This window comes from Gymnoscopelus microlampas (assembly GCF_963454915.1).
Source record: "Gymnoscopelus microlampas genome assembly, chromosome: 5".
Classification (NCBI taxonomy): Eukaryota; Metazoa; Chordata; class Actinopteri; order Myctophiformes; family Myctophidae; genus Gymnoscopelus; species Gymnoscopelus microlampas.
This window is the reverse complement of record NC_139942.1, coordinates 14,748,447-14,768,135: the sequence shown is the minus strand read 5'-3', so window position 1 is coordinate 14,768,135 and position 19,689 is coordinate 14,748,447. Positions and strand designations below refer to the sequence as shown.

Genomic DNA, 19,689 nt, shown 5'->3' with positions numbered 1-19,689 from the left:
AGTGCCATGTGGCCATGGCCTTTATGGCTTCTGTGGAATTCCTGCCCTGGTGCACACGCACACACAGAGCTCACTGCAACTCATAATGCTAGATGAATCTAAATAAATAGTATGCAGTATGTTATTGACAACGTACTATTACAAATACTTTATAAAGGCAAATTATAATAAAACAACTACTTTGGAAGACAAATGGCAGCAAAGAGCAAAACTATATAAATACAAAATGGAACATGAAGTTGCATCCTACGCACATTGGACATTAAAGATTAGCATGAATGTATATTTTGTTTTCAAGACATTGAGGCCTCCAGGAACCTTTAAACAAAGAGCATTCACTTGAAGAAGGCACATGGGTACAAGAAGGTGAAGCAGATACTGGAATCCACCATCACAGCTAGAAGATGGCGCCAGTCCCAATGAAAACATTTTGATGTTGCTGATGCTCAGCAAATTCAGAATTATGTAATTAGAGGAACAAATCTCCAAAAAAAGGCTTTAGTTTTTATCATTCATTTCATTGCCTGAGGTAAAACCATGTTTTTCTTCTTAAATGGATGGTTGTGGTTGTATACAAATATTTTACTGCAAAATGTGTTCCTTCCCAGACAGCAGAAAATATATTATATTATATATTCAAGATTTTTTCCCTTTAAGAAAAAGAAAGCAAATCTGCAAGCTCACAACGACGCATTGTGAGCTTGTAGATCGGCTATTTTCAAATAGCCTTAGCCTAGTCGCTTCTTTTGGGCTTGTTTTCATAGACCTGGTTGCTATTTCTCTCAGCTGGCAGCATCAACAACATTAACATTACCCATCGTGTCTCTTCATTTCATCTGTTTAAAACAGGTTTGTAATGTAAAACATCACATGCACTAGAAATGGTTAGGATATTTTCTAAACTTCATAATTTCATTGATGACATGTCTAATATGTTTTTATTTTTAAGGTTATCCGTTATGTCGAGCTGAAAACTTCTAATTTTTTGTTTTTAAACTACGTCACGGGAGACACATAGGGCAAACCTTTTGAAATGCAGAAGTTTTATAATAGTAGTAATTAATATATAATAATACTATTCATAGGGGTAATAATGATAATAATAATACAATTATTATTTGAATTACTTAATATGTTGTACTGGATATGTAGGTGAGGTATAAAATATTTTCTAAGGCTCTGAATTTCCGTCAAAATAAAAGTTGTTTAAATTACAGAATGGTAGTAACTACATTTCACCACTGGGTGGCACCATTGTCAAATCGTAGACAATCTCACTGCTGCAAAACCTAGTTTTGCATTTCAATACTTTTGCTGATTTGTTATGGGCACCTCAGCACAGTATTGAGTGTAATCTCACATAATAGGTTATTTGAACATGTTCCCTTCCACCCTGCACTCCACACAGTTTTTAAATTTGATATTGTATAATATATGATATGATTTATTATCCTATACTGCCTGTTGGATTACTATGTAAGCGAGAGTTTCATTCATATTGTCCATCATCACATGATAAAACTACAAGCTGTCCATGCTTTCTGTGCATTCTTGCAATCTTTATAAATCCAATTGGACCCCTGGTGGTACATGGACCCCAAGTTGAGAACCAGTGATTTGTATAATTATTTTGAATTGTAATTTTGAATTTGTTATTTTTCTTTCTTTCCAGTATCTAGCTCATAACAACACATGTTATGCTGTTTTATTTAGGTTTTTTTTTAGGTTTTAGGTTACATCATTTATCTAATAGTAGGCTATCACATTATCTTATGTCTTGGTAAATCAAGTTAAATCGGTCAGAAATGAGAGTCCCATTGAAAAATAGATCACGACTAATGTCAGCATCATTTCCATAATCACAATAAAATAATTTGAAACAAAATCATGTTATGTATGTTATGTCTTATGTTGTTTAAAGTAGTAGTACAAGGCTACTCCAAAAAAATAAACTATTTTTAGCAGCCTCTACTGGTCACTACCGTCATTGCAGGGCTATAACTGAGTCCTGCATTATCCAGAATTCCATTCGTTTTCACCGGAAGGCGGAAGCGTTTCAAAAAGCGTTCTTTTAATTGTTTTATACTATCTACGGGTCGTTTCTCTTAGCCAATGGAGCTTTAGTTACCGTGAGCTGTGCTTTCTTTTGCTGTTGTTTTTCCATCTTCAAATCCTATAATGTCTTAAAAACAGCATGAGATTCCTTTTTGCTAATAGCTTCATCCATCCGTTTACAGCCGGATGACGTCATTTTCGCGGGAAAGAAGCCCCTGTCCACTTTCATTAGAAATTATGTTTATAAAAGGCTTTCGGGGGTGGAATTCATGGAGTGGGTGTTGTGAAACATTTGCCACTCACAAAAGATATACAATTTAACTTTAGTTTTTTTTTAAAAGGTACCTAGTATTACGTAATCATACTTTCGCCTGTCAGTTTATACAGTACTAGCATCATTTGGTATTCTATGCAATGACTTAATAATGTCATCACACAGTGACATCACAACTATGTACTGTCCTATAAAGTGAATTGTCAAATAAACAAAGTGTTGTTGACCGACCTTTAAACAACAGGGTAAACTTTTTGGACTAACTTCCCATAACAATTAGTTTTCTCTGCCAAACGATCTTCTGTAAAATGGCACAACAAGGAGTTCAGTTCTACTGTTCTATCTGTCTGGATCTACTGACGGATCCAGTGAGTGTTCCCTGTGGACACAACTACTGCAGTAGGTGTATTGAACACTGGAATCAGGATGATCAAATAGGGAGATTCAGCTGTCCACAGTGCACAGAAACGTTCATCCCAAGACCTGCTCTGAAGAAAAACACCATGTTGGCTGAGGTGGTGGAGAGCCTGAAGAAGACAGAACTCCAAGTTGTTCCTCCTGATCACTGCTATGCTGGACCTGGAGATGTGGCCTGTGATTCCTGCACTGAGAGGAAACTGAAAGCTGTGAAGACGTGTCTTCAGTGTCTGGTCTCTTACTGTGACACTCACCTCCAGCCTCACTATCAATTTCCTGCCTTTAAGAAACACAAGCTGGTCAAAGCCTCCAGCAAGCTTCTGGAGAACATCTGCTCTCTTCACGACGAGGTGAAGAAGGTTTTCTGCCGTACTGATCAGCAGTGTATCTGTTTTCTGTGCTGCATGGATGAACACAAAGGTCACGATACAATCTCAGCTGCAGCAGAAAGGACTGAGAGACAGAAAGAGCTTGATATGAGTCAACAGGACATCCAGCAGAGAATCCAGGCGAGAGAGAAAGACGTGTTTTTGCTTCACCAACAGGTTGAGTCCATCAATCACTGTGCTGATAGAGCAGTGCAGGACAGTGACACCATCTTTACTGAGCTCATCTCTTCCATTGAGAGTAGACGATCTGAGGTGAGGGATCTGATCAGAGACCAGCAGAAACATGAAGTTAGTCGTGTTGAAGAACAGAGGAAGGGTGTGGAGCAGGAGGTTACTGACCTGCGGAGGAGACATGCTGAGCTGGAGCAGATCTCAAACACAGAGGATCACATCCATTTTGTGAACAGTTCCACCTCTCTCTCAAAGATCAGTGAATCTACACACCCAGTCAGTAGCAATGTCCGTCCTCTGAGATACTTTGAACATGTGACTGTGGCTGTGTCAAAGGTAAGGGACAAACTAGGGGACATTCTTAAAGAGGAAGGGACAAACATCTCAGAGACATTGAATAGAGTGGGTTTACTGTCAATGCCCAAGACCAGAGTTGAATTCTTACAATATTCATGTCCAATCACACTGGATCCAAACACAGCACACCAACGCTTGTCTCTCTCTAAAGAGAACAGAAAAGTAACATGGATGAAGCAACAACAATCATATCCCCATCATCCAGAGAGATTCACTCAATGGAGTCAGGTTTTGAGTAGAGAGGGTCTGGCTGGGTGCTGTTACTGGGAGGTAGAGTGGAGTGGATACATTGTTGATATATCAGTCTCATATAAAGATGTCAGCAGAACTGTTGGTTACAATGGTATATTTGGAAACAATGATAAATCTTGGTGTTTAAAATGTTGTAATGGAGGTTGTCTTTTCAGACACAGGTGCATTGAAACTAGAATCCCAGGTATTTTGTCCTCCAGGGTAGGAGTGTACCTGGATCACAGTGCAGGTACTCTGTCCTTCTACAGTGTCTCTGACACCATGACTCTCATCTACAGGGTCCAGACCACATTCACCCAGACACTCTATGCTGGATTTGGCCTATATGGTGGATTATTTGGGACTACAAGATTTGCAGCTGCTGAGTTATGTGACATAAGGTAGATCAGACATTGTGTTTGTCTCATGACTGACAGAGTCATTTCTTTATGTTCCTATTCCTAATTGTACATTTCATGTCTGGTAGATTATTTATCTATTGCAACAATGCTTTTTAGCAATAACGTTCATACTGTTGGTTTATTTCTTATGCTTTTGTGAGATGAGCTAAATGTATAAAATAAAATCTATGGACAAAAACAGGATATATACCTCAACAAAAAAACAAGCTAACTGCCAGTCACCACTCAAAAGGCTTAAAATCATTAAATAAATGAATAAATAAATACGATAAAACCAAATGAATACAATAAAACCATAAAAACACAATTAAAGTATTTATAAACTCCATCTACCATTATGGAAGAACCAAAGGCATCCAAAGCAGCCCTGATGTCATCTATGACATTCAGGCATGCCGTTTCAGTGACCATGTTTAGATATAAAACCAGACAGGCATGGACTTTAGCGTGCAAATCTATAGAAACAATTTGACTCTGATAGCAGGGCTTCCAAACATATTTGCCTAGGCAGAGAGATTAGAGATTGGCCTATAATTGTTGACATCAGTCGAATCACTTGCCTTTAGGAGAGGGGATACGTACAGTAGACTTGTACATGAACTTCGTAGGGACCACCCTGGATGGGGTGGAGGAAGCTGGACGCTATCATGGACAGCCACTCACACCCCCTCCACATGGAGATTTTGGGGCAATTGAGTAGAATGGGAAATGATAGATTCATCCACCCCAAGGGGAAACACAAAGACTTAGGAGTAAAACGGTCTTTTGTGCAGGTAGCTATGAAGATTTAAAATGAGGCGCACGATGGTCGCTTGGCTCGTTCAATAGACCAATTTTCCTTTAGCAACAGCAGTTTAAGGATCTGACATGGTACTCTAACTGTGTATTATTAATATATATATTTGTCCTGCATTATGCAGGAATTGCTGATGGTTTATACTGTTGTATAAATTGTTCATTATTGATGGTGTTTCTTTTGAGTGTGATGTCTTTACCCTGCTGTGTATCTGCAGTACTTTTTCATGCCCCGTAACTGTATCTTAAGCTGCTGTGCTGCCTTTGGCGACTGAATTCCCCTCACAGGATCAATAAAGGTCTTATCTTATCTACATCCAGCTTAATGCCTTGTTTGATATCTGTCTGCAATCAATCCTGACCTATAAAATGTGTGTGTGTGTGTGTGTGTGTGTGTGTGTGTGTGTGTGTGTGTGTGTGTGTGTGTGTGTGTGTGTGTTGGGGGAGGGGGTCACTTCATAATATTACAGGAGGGGCAATCAGAGAGACCGCGGAGGGGTGAGAGAGAGAAAGAGGGGATGAGAGAGAGAGGGAGGGATAGAGAGAGCGAGACCTTTCCCCTAAATGAGATGGATCCTGCCATATGGGCGTCTCTTCAGGTCCTCTCTCTCTCTCTCTCTCTCTCTCTCTCTCTCTCTCTCTCTCTCTCTCTCTCTCTCTCTCTCTCTCTCTCTCATTACACGACATAATGCTGCTCAGTCGGCTCGTAATCTCACTATAATCAGAAGGAGTTTTTCTCATCCTTCTTCTGCTGCGTCTCTCTCTTTCTATCTCCCTCTCTCTCCGTCTCTCTCCCTCTCGGTCTCTATCTCTCCACAGCTTCTAATTCAATATAAATGTAAATGACCATAAGAGAGAAAAACAGAAGAGAGAAAGAGCAAGAGAGAGAGAGAGAGAGTAGACCGTAAGCAGAGAAATGAGAAACAGAAGAGAAGTGGCAAAGACAGAAAGACTGGAGCAAAAACAGACAGATTTGGAGGGGGGTAGAGATAGGAAAGGGATGAAATTGAGAGAGAGAGGAGGGAGTGAGGGGGAGAGAGAATGAGATAAAGAGAGTTTTAGAAAACACCAATTTATTTAAACACCCGATCACAACAAGCTGCTTTTCTTCATCTCCTTTCTTTGCTCCAGTACTAAGTCTGTTCCAAAGCATGCTGTTTACCCCACCAGGTTGAAAGTGATGACATTATCTTAAAGGAACTAGGATTAAACTGGTTTCCATTCCAGCACAGGCTGAGAAAAGCACCCTCACGCACCCGTGAAAACAGCATCTTATAGTGATTCAGTAAAACACAAGCATAAATTATCTTATTATTCAATCGATTACTTTTTCCATTTGAAATCCATATTATGAGGGGAACATAGGCCAAAATAGACGATCTACAAGCTCAAGACCACAACATAATCTCCCCACTCGCCTTTGGCCTAGCGAGATAATCATATATTCAGATAAAATAGTATAATTTGGGTATTCTAATGACTTAACTACTTGCAATGGTTAGATTGTATTAACTCTACTCTAAAGATATGCTAATTACACTGTATTAACATACTCTTACCATACAGATGTACTATTGTGTTACCATACTCTCAGTTATTGTATTGATATATTTACCATGCAGATTCAATAATTACATTGTATTAACATACTCTACCATACAGATTTGTTAGAATAACACTGTATTCATTAACCACTTAAACCCCAGCATCTGTATCGTGGGGAAAGCTTTCACATAAAATAGCCGATCGACAAGCTCACAATGTGTCGCAATAGAAAACTGATAAGGACTCGGTAATATAGGGTTTAAGTGGTTAAAATAAGTTGCGGGGTGCAGCTTTGACATACTGTGTGTCTGCCTGCTGTCCTCAGAGAGGGACGAGCTACAGACTTAATGATTGCATCGCAATTTATAATTCCAAATGCTGCATATCACAGCTTCATTAAGTTCCTCATCTGGAACCTTAATTTGGTAAAGAATTTAAATACAGGAGGAGGAGAGAGACAGGGAGAGAGAGAGATAGAGAGAGAGAAGGATTAATGAAAAACTAAAGGACCAAGAGAGAATCAATAGTGATTGCAACTACACAAGGGTGTGTGTGTGTGTGTGTGTGTGTGTGTGTGTGTGTGTGCGTGCGTGTGCGCGTGCGCGTGTGCGTGTGTGTGTGTGAGAGAAAGAGAGAGCAAGAGAGAAGAAAAAGAAAGTGAGAGAGGGCTTAGAGAACAGAAAGAAAGAGCGAGTAAGATTGAACAAGAGAGAGCGACAGAGAGATAAACGGACAGCGAGAAAGCGTTAGAGAGAAAGAGAGAGAGAGAGACACACACACCTGTCTTTAATTATGCATGTCTGAGCAGGTGTGGGTCGGATAAGAGTTTGAAATATGGATTACAGATAACAGCCCTTTCAGGACGGGGCTCTGATGTGCAATCTCACCCTCCGTCCACCCGATGCGTCGCCTCAATCTCATGACATGAATGTTTTATGGAAAACAGTCCAGAGTCCTCTGCTGCTGCTGAGTCACAGAGATCTGACCGACACCCACTCTCTGGCGCTGGGTGTTAGCGCGGCACTGCTGGGTGTTAGCGTAGCACTGGCTGGGTGTTAGCGTAGCGCTGTGGCTTCGTGTTAGCGTAGCACTGGCTGGGTGTTAGCGTAGCGCTCTAGCTGGGTGTTAGCGTAGCGCTCTGGCTGGGTGTTAGCGTAGCGCTCTGGCTGGGTGTTAGCGTAGTGCTCTGGCTGGGTGTTAGCGCAGCGCTCTGGCTGGATGGTAGCGTAGCGCTCTGGCTGGGTGTTAGCGTAGCGCTCTGGCTGGGTGGTGTGCTGCGTTCACACTGGCTAAAGCAGTGGCTCTCAAACTTTGTCGCGTGGACTCAAAATGTATATGTATCTGGCCACGTGGACCCCCATCTGAAAATGTTTTGTGCCAGGGACCCCCCAGAAGAGAAGATTTGTGTGGGAAAAAAAAATCTAAATTATTCATAATTTTCCAATTTAGTCATTTGGGCCAATTATTTCCTCCCCACACACATTTGAGTGTTGTCATTGCATGCTTTTGTACATCCTACTGACTCACCTGCCAGTGAGGAGTCCCCACCGGGAGGACGTAGGTCCTCCGTCCTACTCCTCCCGCCCAACACTCCCTGCTGACAGGTGCCGCCCCAGCCCGTACTGTAGGATTACGTGCAGTAAGACCTACAGTATCACCCTCCCCGCCCGGCTTCCCTCCCCTGAACACGGGCTAACTGTGTTCGTATAGACGCTCGACAAAGCCGTATGCGCCACAGTGGATTCGAATCCCTAGACTCCGTGGTGGTGGTGGTGGTGGGTGGTTAAGGTTACTTGAGGATATATGGAATGAATGTAAATTAGTGCAGTATCCCCCCAAAGTTAATGGAACCTGCGTGTGTGCGTGCATGCGTGAGTAAGGTAAATTGACAAAATATATGGAAGATTTTATTGGACTGAATTGGTCACTTGTATATTAGGGCACCTCACACATATTTTCCATTGGTCACTCGTATTTTCTTTTAACCTCGCAAATATTCTGCATTCCTCACTTGTATTTTTTTTAACCTCGCAAATATTCTGCATTCCTCACTCGTATATTGTAGTGTGCTCACAAAAAAAAATCAGCATTGTAAATATAAAATCAAGCTCTGTAATTACGAGTTATTATTTACACATTTGTCGCCTGCTTTTTACAACCTGCTTGCCTGCTTTTTACAACTGAAGCACAAACACACATTTGCGCAATAATGTCCAATTCCTCCCTCTCCAACTTTGTAATTAACACCTGGCAAATAATTTTTATGGCTAATAACTCGCAAATAAATTCACAAATGTTTTGACTGCTTCACTTGTGTTTTCTGGTATCTGCAAGTAAAAAAAATCGAGCTCTGTAACTACGAGTTGTTGTTTACACATGTGTGGATTGCTTTTTACAAGTGACGCATGAATTACACTTGTGGATCTCATTTCTACACATGTGTGACTTCTCCTCCTTTCAGCTTGTGGATCGCCTTTTACAAGTGACGCACAAATTACGCTTGTGGATCTCATTTCTACACTTGTGTGACTCCTCCTTTCAACTTGTGGCCGCGTGTCATTTGTGACGTATTTTTGTCCAGTCTGAGGCTAGCGTCACTTGCAAAAACAGTGCATCGCGTGTAAACAGTACGTCGTGTGTATCAGCCCCCCCCCCCTCCCCGTGGGCTGCAGTTATTACACAATCCAGCAGGTGGCACCATTATGTATACAATAGGGCTTAAATGTTTAACGTATGGTTTTATAATATAATAATGTATATCTGCAAAGTAACTAGTAGGCCTAACTAAAGTTTTCAAATAATTGTAGTGGAGTGAAAGTACAATATTTGCCTCTGAGATGTAGTGGAGTAGAAGTAAAAGTACTGCGAAATGGAAATACTCCAGTAAAGTAAAAAATACCTCAAAATTGTAATTGTAAATGGCCCCTGTATAAAAAAATCTCATTCTTTGTGCTTGTGCTCTAATTTGTGCTGTTGAAATTGCGCTACTTAATTATTTTGAATATACATTTAAAATAAATAAAACTCCTCCCGGTCTCTGTGCAGTGCGCCGATTACCTCTAAGTATGTTCACATGCTGTGCCCTAATTTCCCTGGTAGTCAGTCAGTCAGTAAAATACAGTATAAGCGTATACAGGGTATCTTCACATTTCTAAAGTGATAGTTTAAGGACTTAAGACCTTTTCAAACCTCTAAATCGAAAAAAGAAAAAAAGAAAAAAACTATACTATAAAAAATATTATAATATTATAAAATAAAACTATACAAATTGTCAAATATGACCTAAGAAAGAGGCAAACATTGTGAAAATAGCCGATCTACAAGCTCACAAATGCGAGGTGTTTTGAGCTTGTAGATCTGCTATTTTTGCAATGTATTTATCTGTGGATCTCAACTCCTTTTTTTTGGGGATTATTTTGGGGGGTCACGGCCTGAAAAGTTTGGGAACCCTTGTTATAGGCTATAGCTATCACAATAATATATCAACAATTAAAACTAGACAAGCTTACAGGAAATGTATAAATTGGTTAGACTTTTTTTAGCACAGTAACAAAATCTCTCCTCACCTTAATGTTGGTGTATCACACAATAAATGCCCAGTTAGAAATTAGCATGATGTCATGTCACATATCAACATGGTGAAACAGCAACCTGTGTGTATTAGCTGTAAGCACTGTGACACCATGATAGATATTCAGATTTGTTCAGATTTGTTATTGTAGGGATAGCCCTTTCGGGTGCAGCATCTAATTTTCGAGGGGGTCCCATAAAAACATTAGCAACAGACAGATACACACATGCAATACAAGTATACAGATACATTCAAACACAGATAGCTTGCTCACCCTCTTCCACCCACCCCACCAACCACCACATCATCAGCTGTTAAACAACAGAAGATAAGGAAGGGCACAGTGCAACTACTATCAGTGTATATATCCCAACAGGTACAGTCAATTTAGAAGCATATATAGGCCTACACATTATATGTAGTATCAAGGGAAGTCCTGAGGGGTCAGAAGGAGGAAATGGAGCTATGTAGTAGAATGACCTTCGTCCAACCTCTTTAAAGATGTGTGGGACATTAAAGTAAGGATATTGCTAGTGTCTAAGTGAATATGATGATGTATATTGAGCTAATGTTTCAAAGAAGGAAGGGCAACTAAAGTAAATGCATTAACGTTTTTGTAATTGCCTTCTTGATTTAGGCTGCAACCAATTGAGTGAGGTGAACATGAGGCAGTGATGAGTTCCATATAGACCTCAAGACGAACCGGCACAAGGAGTCATATAAAACATTAAGAGGCTTAAGATGAGGTTCTGTGGTGTTCTGCATACACAACATCAGCATAATCTATAATAGGAATAGGAATAGGAAGCAACACTTGAGAGATTGTTATTTTCCTAACTTCAAATGAAAAGCAATTAATTGAACGGTAGAGTGAACTCAGGCAACCTAGCTATAGCTACTGTATACATATTATTTTGTTAAAAGAATAGAAAGACAGAACGACAGACAGACATAGATTGTCTGCTGTATATCTATGTCTGTCTGTCTGTCTGTCTGTCTGTCTGTCTGTCTGTCTGCCTGCCTGCCTGCTGTACATCTATGTCTGTCTGCCAGCTGTACATCTATGTCTGTCTGCCAGCTGTATATCTCTGTCTGTCCGTCTGTCTGTTTGTTTTGCGGAATGTTGTGGCATATTGTGGAATACACCAACATTAAGGTGAGGAGAGATAAAAAATAAAAATAAAACTAACTCTCCTGCAGTGTTCACTGCCCCGAGAGGGGATGGGGCGTATGGGAGGGCAATTCTCCTGGACACTATTGGTTGAACGTCTAGGTTGGAGTGTTGTTGTTATGCCAATTACCAAATCCCCCATGTAGCCCCTCCCTGACCACTGCTGATTGGTCTTGGGTATTAGATGAGTCATCTTGCTTGGTATCTCCCCCAATGACCCCATGTGACCTAGGCAAACATTCAGCAGAATAGAATATCTACAAGTTCATAGATGGACAAAGAAATGGACCACGTATAGACTTGTTTTTCAGACCAAGGACCCCTTAGCTGAGAGAGAGATGAAGCAAGGACCCCCAATACATATTGTAGTAAAAATTAAATTGAGTTGCAGATTAAACTCATTCATAGATTTCATAGATTCATAGACTTGTTTTACAGCACTCATCGGTGGTGTGGAAATTAATATTCTTTATTTGTTTACATATATTTTCTATTCATATGTTGGAGTCATGATAATGTGTATTTTCAGACATTAACCCTCAATACTTTGTCTGCTCTTGTGTCCCCTCTACACCAAACCTATAACCGAAAATAGCTGATCTACAAGCCCACGTGTCGCAGCACTGTGTTGTACACTTATACAATACTGTATTGTATAAGTGTATACAGGGTATCTGCACATTTCTAAAGTTACAATAATGACTTTTAATACCTTTTTAATATACAAGCGGCTTTGTGAGCATGTAGATCAGCAATTTTCAAGTCAAACTAAATATAATGTCTACAATTCCAAGTGCTTGTCAGGGTGGGGGTCCCCATTTCAATTATTATTATTTTGGGGGATCTCGGCCTGAGAAGAACCCTTGCACTCTAGGTCAGAGAAGTGCCATCAGCTGGTCCTCAGTGAGAATGCGGTCCAGACTTGTACCCAAGCATCCCTATTATGGGGTGAACATTTGGTGGAAGTAGCCAGCGTGTTGTGATCTTGTAGATCGGCTATTTTAATATATTTAGTGTACAGCGAAATCAGGAGGGGGCCTAGTATACAGTCCTGGGCTAAGTATATACGGTTTTAGTGATTAACGACCTAACTATGCCGATATCTTCAACAGGGGGTCCGGGACCCCTAGGGGTTCCTCAGAGTTACAGTATACACAAATCTTTGTGTAAAAGGAACCCCCCCCCCCTATTCTGGGGGGAACATTTGCAGAAAATAGCAGATCTACAAGCCAACAACGCGTGCTGCAAGCTCTCATGGGCATGTAGATCTGCTTTGTTGAAAATAGCCAATCTTCAAGCCAACAACACAGTGCTGCGACACGTGGGCTTGTAGATCAGCTATTTTCGGTTATAGGTTTGGTGTAGAGGGGACACAAGAGCAGACAAAGTATTGAGGGTTAATGTCTGAAAATACACATTATCATGACTCCAACATATGAATAGAAAATATATGTAAACAAATAAAGAATATTAATTTCCACACCACCGATGAGTGCTGTAAAACAAGTCTATGAATCTATGAAATCTATGAATGAGTTTAATCTGCAACTCAATTTAATTTTTACTACAATATGTATTGGGGGTCCTTGCTTCATCTCTCTCTCAGCTAAGGGGTCCTTGGTCTGAAAAACAAGTCTATACGTGGTCCATTTCTTTGTCCATCTATGAACTTGTAGATATTCTATTCTGCTGAATGTTTGCCTAGGTCACATGGGGTCATTGGGGGAGATAACAAGCAAGATGACTCATCTAATACCCAAGACCAATCAGCAGTGGTCAGGGAGGGGCTACATGGGGGATTTGGTAATTGGCATAACAACAAGACTCCAACCTAGACGTTCAACCAATAGTGTCCAGGAGAATTGCCCTCCCATACGCCCCATCCCCTCTCGGGGCAGTGAACACTGCAGGAGAGTTAGTTTTATTTTTATTTTTTATCTCTCCTCACCTTAATGTTGGTGTATTCCACAATATGCCACAACATTCCGCAAAACAAACAGACAGACGGACAGACAGAGATATACAGCTGGCAGACAGACATAGATGTACAGCTGGCAGACAGACATAGATGTACAGCAGGCAGGCAGGCAGACAGACAGACAGACAGACAGACAGACAGACAGACAGACATAGATATACAGCAGACAATCTATGTCTGTCTGTCGTTCTGTCTTTCTATTCTTTTAACAAAATAATATGTATACAGTAGCTATAGCTAGGTTGCCTGAGTTCACTCTACCGTTCAATTAATTGCTTTTCATTTGAAGTTAGGAAAATAACAATCTCTCAAGTGTTGCTTCCTATTCCTATTCCTATTATAGATTATGCTGATGTTGTGTATGCAGAACACCACAGAACCTCATCTTAAGCCTCTTAATGTTTTATATGACTCCTTGTGCCGGTTCGTCTTGAGGTCTATATGGAACTCATCACTGCCTCATGTTCACCTCACTCAATTGGTTGCAGCCTAAATCAAGAAGGCAATTACAAAAACGTTAATGCATTTACTTTAGTTGCCCTTCCTTCTTTGAAACATTAGCTCAATATACATCATCATATTCACTTAGACACTAGCAATATCCTTACTTTAATGTCCCACACATCTTTAAAGAGGTTGGACGAAGGTCATTCTACTACATAGCTCCATTTCCTCCTTCTGACCCCTCAGGACTTCCCTTGATACTACATATAATGTGTAGGCCTATATATGCTTCTAAATTGACTGTACCTGTTGGGATATATACACTGATAGTAGTTGCACTGTGCCCTTCCTTATCTTCTGTTGTTTAACAGCTGATGATGTGGTGGTTGGTGGGGTGGGTGGAAGAGGGTGAGCAAGCTATCTGTGTTTGAATGTATCTGTATACTTGTATTGCATGTGTGTATCTGTCTGTTGCTAATGTTTTTATGGGACCCCCTCGAAAATTAGATGCTGCACCCGAAAGGGCTATCCCTACAATAACAAATCTGAACAAATCTGAATATCTATCATGGTGTCACAGTGCTTACAGCTAATACACACAGGTTGCTGTTTCACCATGTTGATATGTGACATGACATCATGCTAATTTCTAACTGGGCATTTATTGTGTGATACACCAACATTAAGGTGAGGAGAGATTTTGTTACTGTGCTAAAAAAAAGTCTAGCCAATTTATACATTTCCTGTAAGCTTGTCTAGTTTTAATTGTTGATATATTATTGTGATAGCTATAGCCTATAACAAGGGTTCCCAAACTTTTCAGGCCGTGACCCCCCAAAATAATCCCCAAAAAAAAGGAGTTGAGATCCACAGATAAATACATTGCAAAAATAGCAGATCTACAAGCTCAAAACACCTCGCATTTGTGAGCTTGTAGATCGGCTATTTTCACAATGTTTGCCTCTTTCTTAGGTCATATTTGACAATTTGTATAGTTTTATTTTATAATATTATAATATTTTTTATAGTATAGTTTTTTTCTTTTTTTCTTTTTTCGATTTAGAGGTTTGAAAAGGTCTTAAAAGTCCTTAAACTATCACTTTAGAAATGTGAAGATACCCTGTATACGCTTATACTGTATTTTACTGACTGACTGACTACCAGGGAAATTAGGGCACAGCATGTGAACATACTTAGAGGTAATCGGCGCACTGCACAGAGACCGGGAGGAGTTTTATTTATTTTAAATGTATATTCAAAATAATTAAGTAGCGCAATTTCAACAGCACAAATTAGAGCACAAGCACAAAGAATGAGATTTTTTTATACAGGGGCCATTTACAATTACAATTTTGAGGTATTTTTTACTTTACTGGAGTATTTCCATTTCGCAGTACTTTTACTTCTACTCCACTACATCTCAGAGGCAAATATTGTACTTTCACTCCACTACAATTATTTGAAAACTTTAGTTAGGCCTACTAGTTACTTTGCAGATATACATTATTATATTATAAAACCATACGTTAAACATTTAAGCCCTATTGTATACATAATGGTGCCACCTGCTGGATTGTGTAATAACTGCAGCCCACGGGGAGGGGGGGGGGGGCTGATACACACGACGTACTGTTTACACGCGATGCACTGTTTTTGCAAGTGACGCTAGCCTCAGACTGGACAAAAATACGTCACAAATGACACGCGGCCACAAGTTGAAAGGAGGAGTCACACAAGTGTAGAAATGAGATCCACAAGCGTAATTTGTGCGTCACTTGTAAAAGGCGATCCACAAGCTGAAAGGAGGAGAAGTCACACATGTGTAGAAATGAGATCCACAAGTGTAATTCATGCGTCACTTGTAAAAAGCAATCCACACATGTGTAAACAACAACTCGTAGTTACAGAGCTCGATTTTTTTTACTTGCAGATACCAGAAAACACAAGTGAAGCAGTCAAAACATTTGTGAATTTATTTGCGAGTTATTAGCCATAAAAATTATTTGCCAGGTGTTAATTACAAAGTTGGAGAGGGAGGAATTGGACATTATTGCGCAAATGTGTGTTTGTGCTTCAGTTGTAAAAAGCAGGCAAGCAGGTTGTAAAAAGCAGGCGACAAATGTGTAAATAATAACTCGTAATTACAGAGCTTGATTTTATATTTACAATGCTGATTTTTTTTTGTGAGCACACTACAATATACGAGTGAGGAATGCAGAATATTTGCGAGGTTAAAAAAAATACAAGTGAGGAATGCAGAATATTTGCGAGGTTAAAAGAAAATACGAGTGACCAATGGAAAATATGTGTGAGGTGCCCTAATATACAAGTGACCAATTAAGTCCAATAAAATCTTCCATAAAAATATGACAGTGTCTGTCACCGAACGAATATGTGACACAGAGAGAGAGAGAGAGAGAGAGAGAGAGAGAGAGAGAGAGAGAGAGAGAGAGAGAGAGAGAGAGAGAGAGAGACACACAGAGACAGAGACAGAGAGACACTGACTGATTGACAGTCCTTCAGTCTTGCACATTAGCATTCTCCATGCTAGCTTGTCCTCCATCTATCTCTGCATCTCCAGCTTAATTAACTCCCATCAACACACACACACATTAAAACCTGGCTGCACCCACACACGACAACGTACATCATGTTCACACTCACGGGTTTGTATTAATATACTTGTGAGGACATTAACATTTCAGGAGGAGGATTTTATGAATTCCATTCTTAATGTTTTGGGGCATTTTTGCCTATAGCCAAAAAATAGCAGATTTGCAAGCTCACAGCGTGTTGCGCTGCAATACGTCGTGAGCCTGTAGATCGGCAGTCTTTCGGTGCATGGCACTGGCTCACAGCTAAGTATGAATCATGTTTTACTCCAATTCCAACCCCCTAAACCTTACCTCTAAATGTCTAATCCTGACCCTAACCACGACCTGAATCTTTTTCTAATTGTAAACGTATCCTCACAACGTCAATTTCTCAAATTGTACTTGTGGGAACATTTGGTCCTCACAAGTATAGTAATAAACGCACGCACGCACGCACGCACGCACGCACGCACGCACGCACGCACGCACGCACACGCACACGCACACGCACACGCACACACACACACACACACACACACACACACACACACACACACACACACACATTGATTCCTCCATGCTGAATAAAACATCTCTCTGATTAGCATGGAGAGACAGCCTCGGCAGGCAGGCAGGCAGGCAGGCAGAGCACTCCCCTTAGCAGTAGTGGAAAGTAACCAATTTACTCAAATATGGCACTTTAAGTAAAACATGTTGTATTCAAATACTCACGTACAGTACAAATACTCCAAAAATTGACCAAGTAAATGTACTTTGTAACTATCCACAACTGGGAATCACACACTATCTCAATAAAACAAACCAATGCCTAACACACACTAGAAGACTTTGAAGGTGATTTTGAAAATACTTTGAAAAGACATAAACTCTGACAGCCTCACATCTACGTACACTAGAAGACTTAAATAATCACTTTGAAATCTCACACTGTCTCACATCTAAAAGATAATGTGTCACAGTTTAATCACAGACTTTAAGGTTTTGCATAAAGTAGATGATGTAAAATTATCTTTGGAGGAAGTAATGAATACACTCTGTATAACATTGACCTTGGTCTGACACTGGTCCTATATGAGAAGTGTTTCTCGGTGTAAAACACAGCTCATAACCAAAATACATAGCATTGCTATTTGCTGCCGGGCAGGAACCTATTATCTCCATATTCTAACTTTGTGTTATTTTGGTAAATGAATGCCCTACTTGATCATACTACAGCATCACACAAAAACATCAAAAGTAGCGGATCTGCAAGCTTCACGCTGTGTTTTGAGCTTGTAGATCTGCTGCTTTTGCCATTTTGAATTAGAATCCTAAAAAGTATACAGTTTTGGACATATGAGGTTTCCACCCAAAAGGGATGAAATTCAGAAAACAAACTAGGTGGACAGACACAAAATGTGACGGCTGTGCAGACCTCCTAGATGGATATGGTTTGCTTTGGGTTCGAGCAGATTTGTAGCGAACCCTGAGCAGTGAGCACAGACGTCAACACGGACACAGCACACAGCTATTTTAACTATTTTTGTCTCATCTTGTCTTATCTCCATTGTACAACAAAGTATATAATACAGGGTTAAGTGGTTAATCCGACTAATCGATTTAGACTCATTTGATTGTGATTATGGTTGTGTCGATTAATTACGCAGGGAACAAAAACATGCCCAAACTTGATATTGAGTCACGTTTGTGTTAAAGTACAGTTGAACCCAAATGCAGGCAACACAGGCAGAGTAAGTTACAAGTATTTATTAGCGGCCAAACCAAATGGAAGAGGCTTACATCGACATGAGGCAGGCAGAGGTCAAAACCATAGTACAAGCAGTCCAATACACTACAGACAAACGCATCCAAAGGCAGGAGGGGCGAGATCCCAATGGCCCAAAGCGCCACGACCGCCAGTCGCGGTGGCACCAGGGCGCCAAGCCTCCCGCCACGAGCGCCACCTTCCGCCACGAGCGCCAAGCCTCCGCCACAAGCGCCAAGCCTCCGCCACAACCGCCAAGCCTCCCGCCACGAGCGCCAAGCCTCCCGCCACGAGCGCCAAGCCTCCGCCACGAGCGCCAAGCCTCCGCCACAAGCGCCAAGCCTCCGCTACAAGCGCCAAGCCTCCGCCACAAGCGGCAAGCCTCCGCCACAAGCGCCAAGCCTCCGCCACGAGCACCAAGCCTCCCGCCACGAGCGCCACCTCCCGCCACGAGTGCCACCTCCCACCACGAGCGCCGTGCCTCCGCCACGAGCACCCACCACGAGCACCAACCCTCCGCCACGAGCGCCAAGCCTCTGCCAGCCTCCGCCGCCTCTGGCACCACGAGCGGCAAGCCACGGTCCCGACCAGACAGAGCAGTTGAGATTTCATTTGGCCAGATATTTCTCAATTTTACTTGAATTCTTATAATTTTAATGTTTATATGATCTGTAAAGTTTATATTTTCATTTGCTATCAGTCATGAATTTATTTTAATTTATTTTAATTTATTATCTTATTTTCTGTCATTTATTTCCACGCGCAATGGCGCATAATAAACAGAGCAGTTGAGATTTCATTTGGCCAGATCTTTCTGAATTTTACTTGAATTCTTATAATTTTAATGTTTATATGATCTGTAAAGTTTATATTTTCATTTGCTATCAGTCATGAATTTATTTTAATTTATTTTAATTTATTATCTTATTTTCTGTCATTTATTTCCATGCGCAATGGCGCATAATAAACAGAGCAGTTGAGATTTCATTCGGCCAGATCTTTCTGAATTTTACTTGAATTCTTATAATTTTAATGTTTATATGATCTGTAAAGTTTATATTTTCATTTGGTATCAGTCATTAATTTATTATAGTTTACTATAATTTATTATCTTATTTTCTGTCATTTATTTCCACGCACAACTTCAAGCCATGGTGCGTAGTTACATGACTGGAAAACTCGCCCCAAAACACCATCGCCCCTATTTCTTTTCGCGGACCAGCGGTTCTTGTAATCCTGTATTTGTTTTACTGAGGATAAGGTTAGAAATACGTTTACGGTTAGCCATGTTATTAGTTTTACTGAGGTTACGTTTAGGAATAAGGTTAGGTTTAGGCATAGTTTAATGAGGTTACGTTTAGGAATAGCCTACCAGGTGAATATCACCGGATTTCCCCTGGGGTGACTGTTTTGGGGCGAGAGTTTTGGTGTTCTCGTCTGTAGTGGGCAACAGCCATGCGTCCGCAATAATGCTATCAGGATCAGATTATTAGATATTATTATCAGATAT

General features: G+C 40.6%; 1 protein-coding gene across 1 annotated transcript; it reads left to right on the top strand.

Moving 5' to 3' along the window:
- Positions 1 to 2,661: 2,661 nt before the first annotated feature.
- LOC311044936 (tripartite motif-containing protein 16-like) lies at positions 2,662 to 4,299 on the top strand (the record flags this gene model as incomplete). The annotated part of the gene is made up of 1 exon (XM_084056748.1): positions 2,662 to 4,299. The coding sequence occupies exon 1, from the start codon at positions 2,833 to 2,835 to the stop codon at positions 4,297 to 4,299; it is 1,467 nt and encodes a 488-aa protein (XP_083912874.1). The 5' UTR covers positions 2,662 to 2,832.
- Positions 4,300 to 19,689: the final 15,390 nt, after the last annotated feature.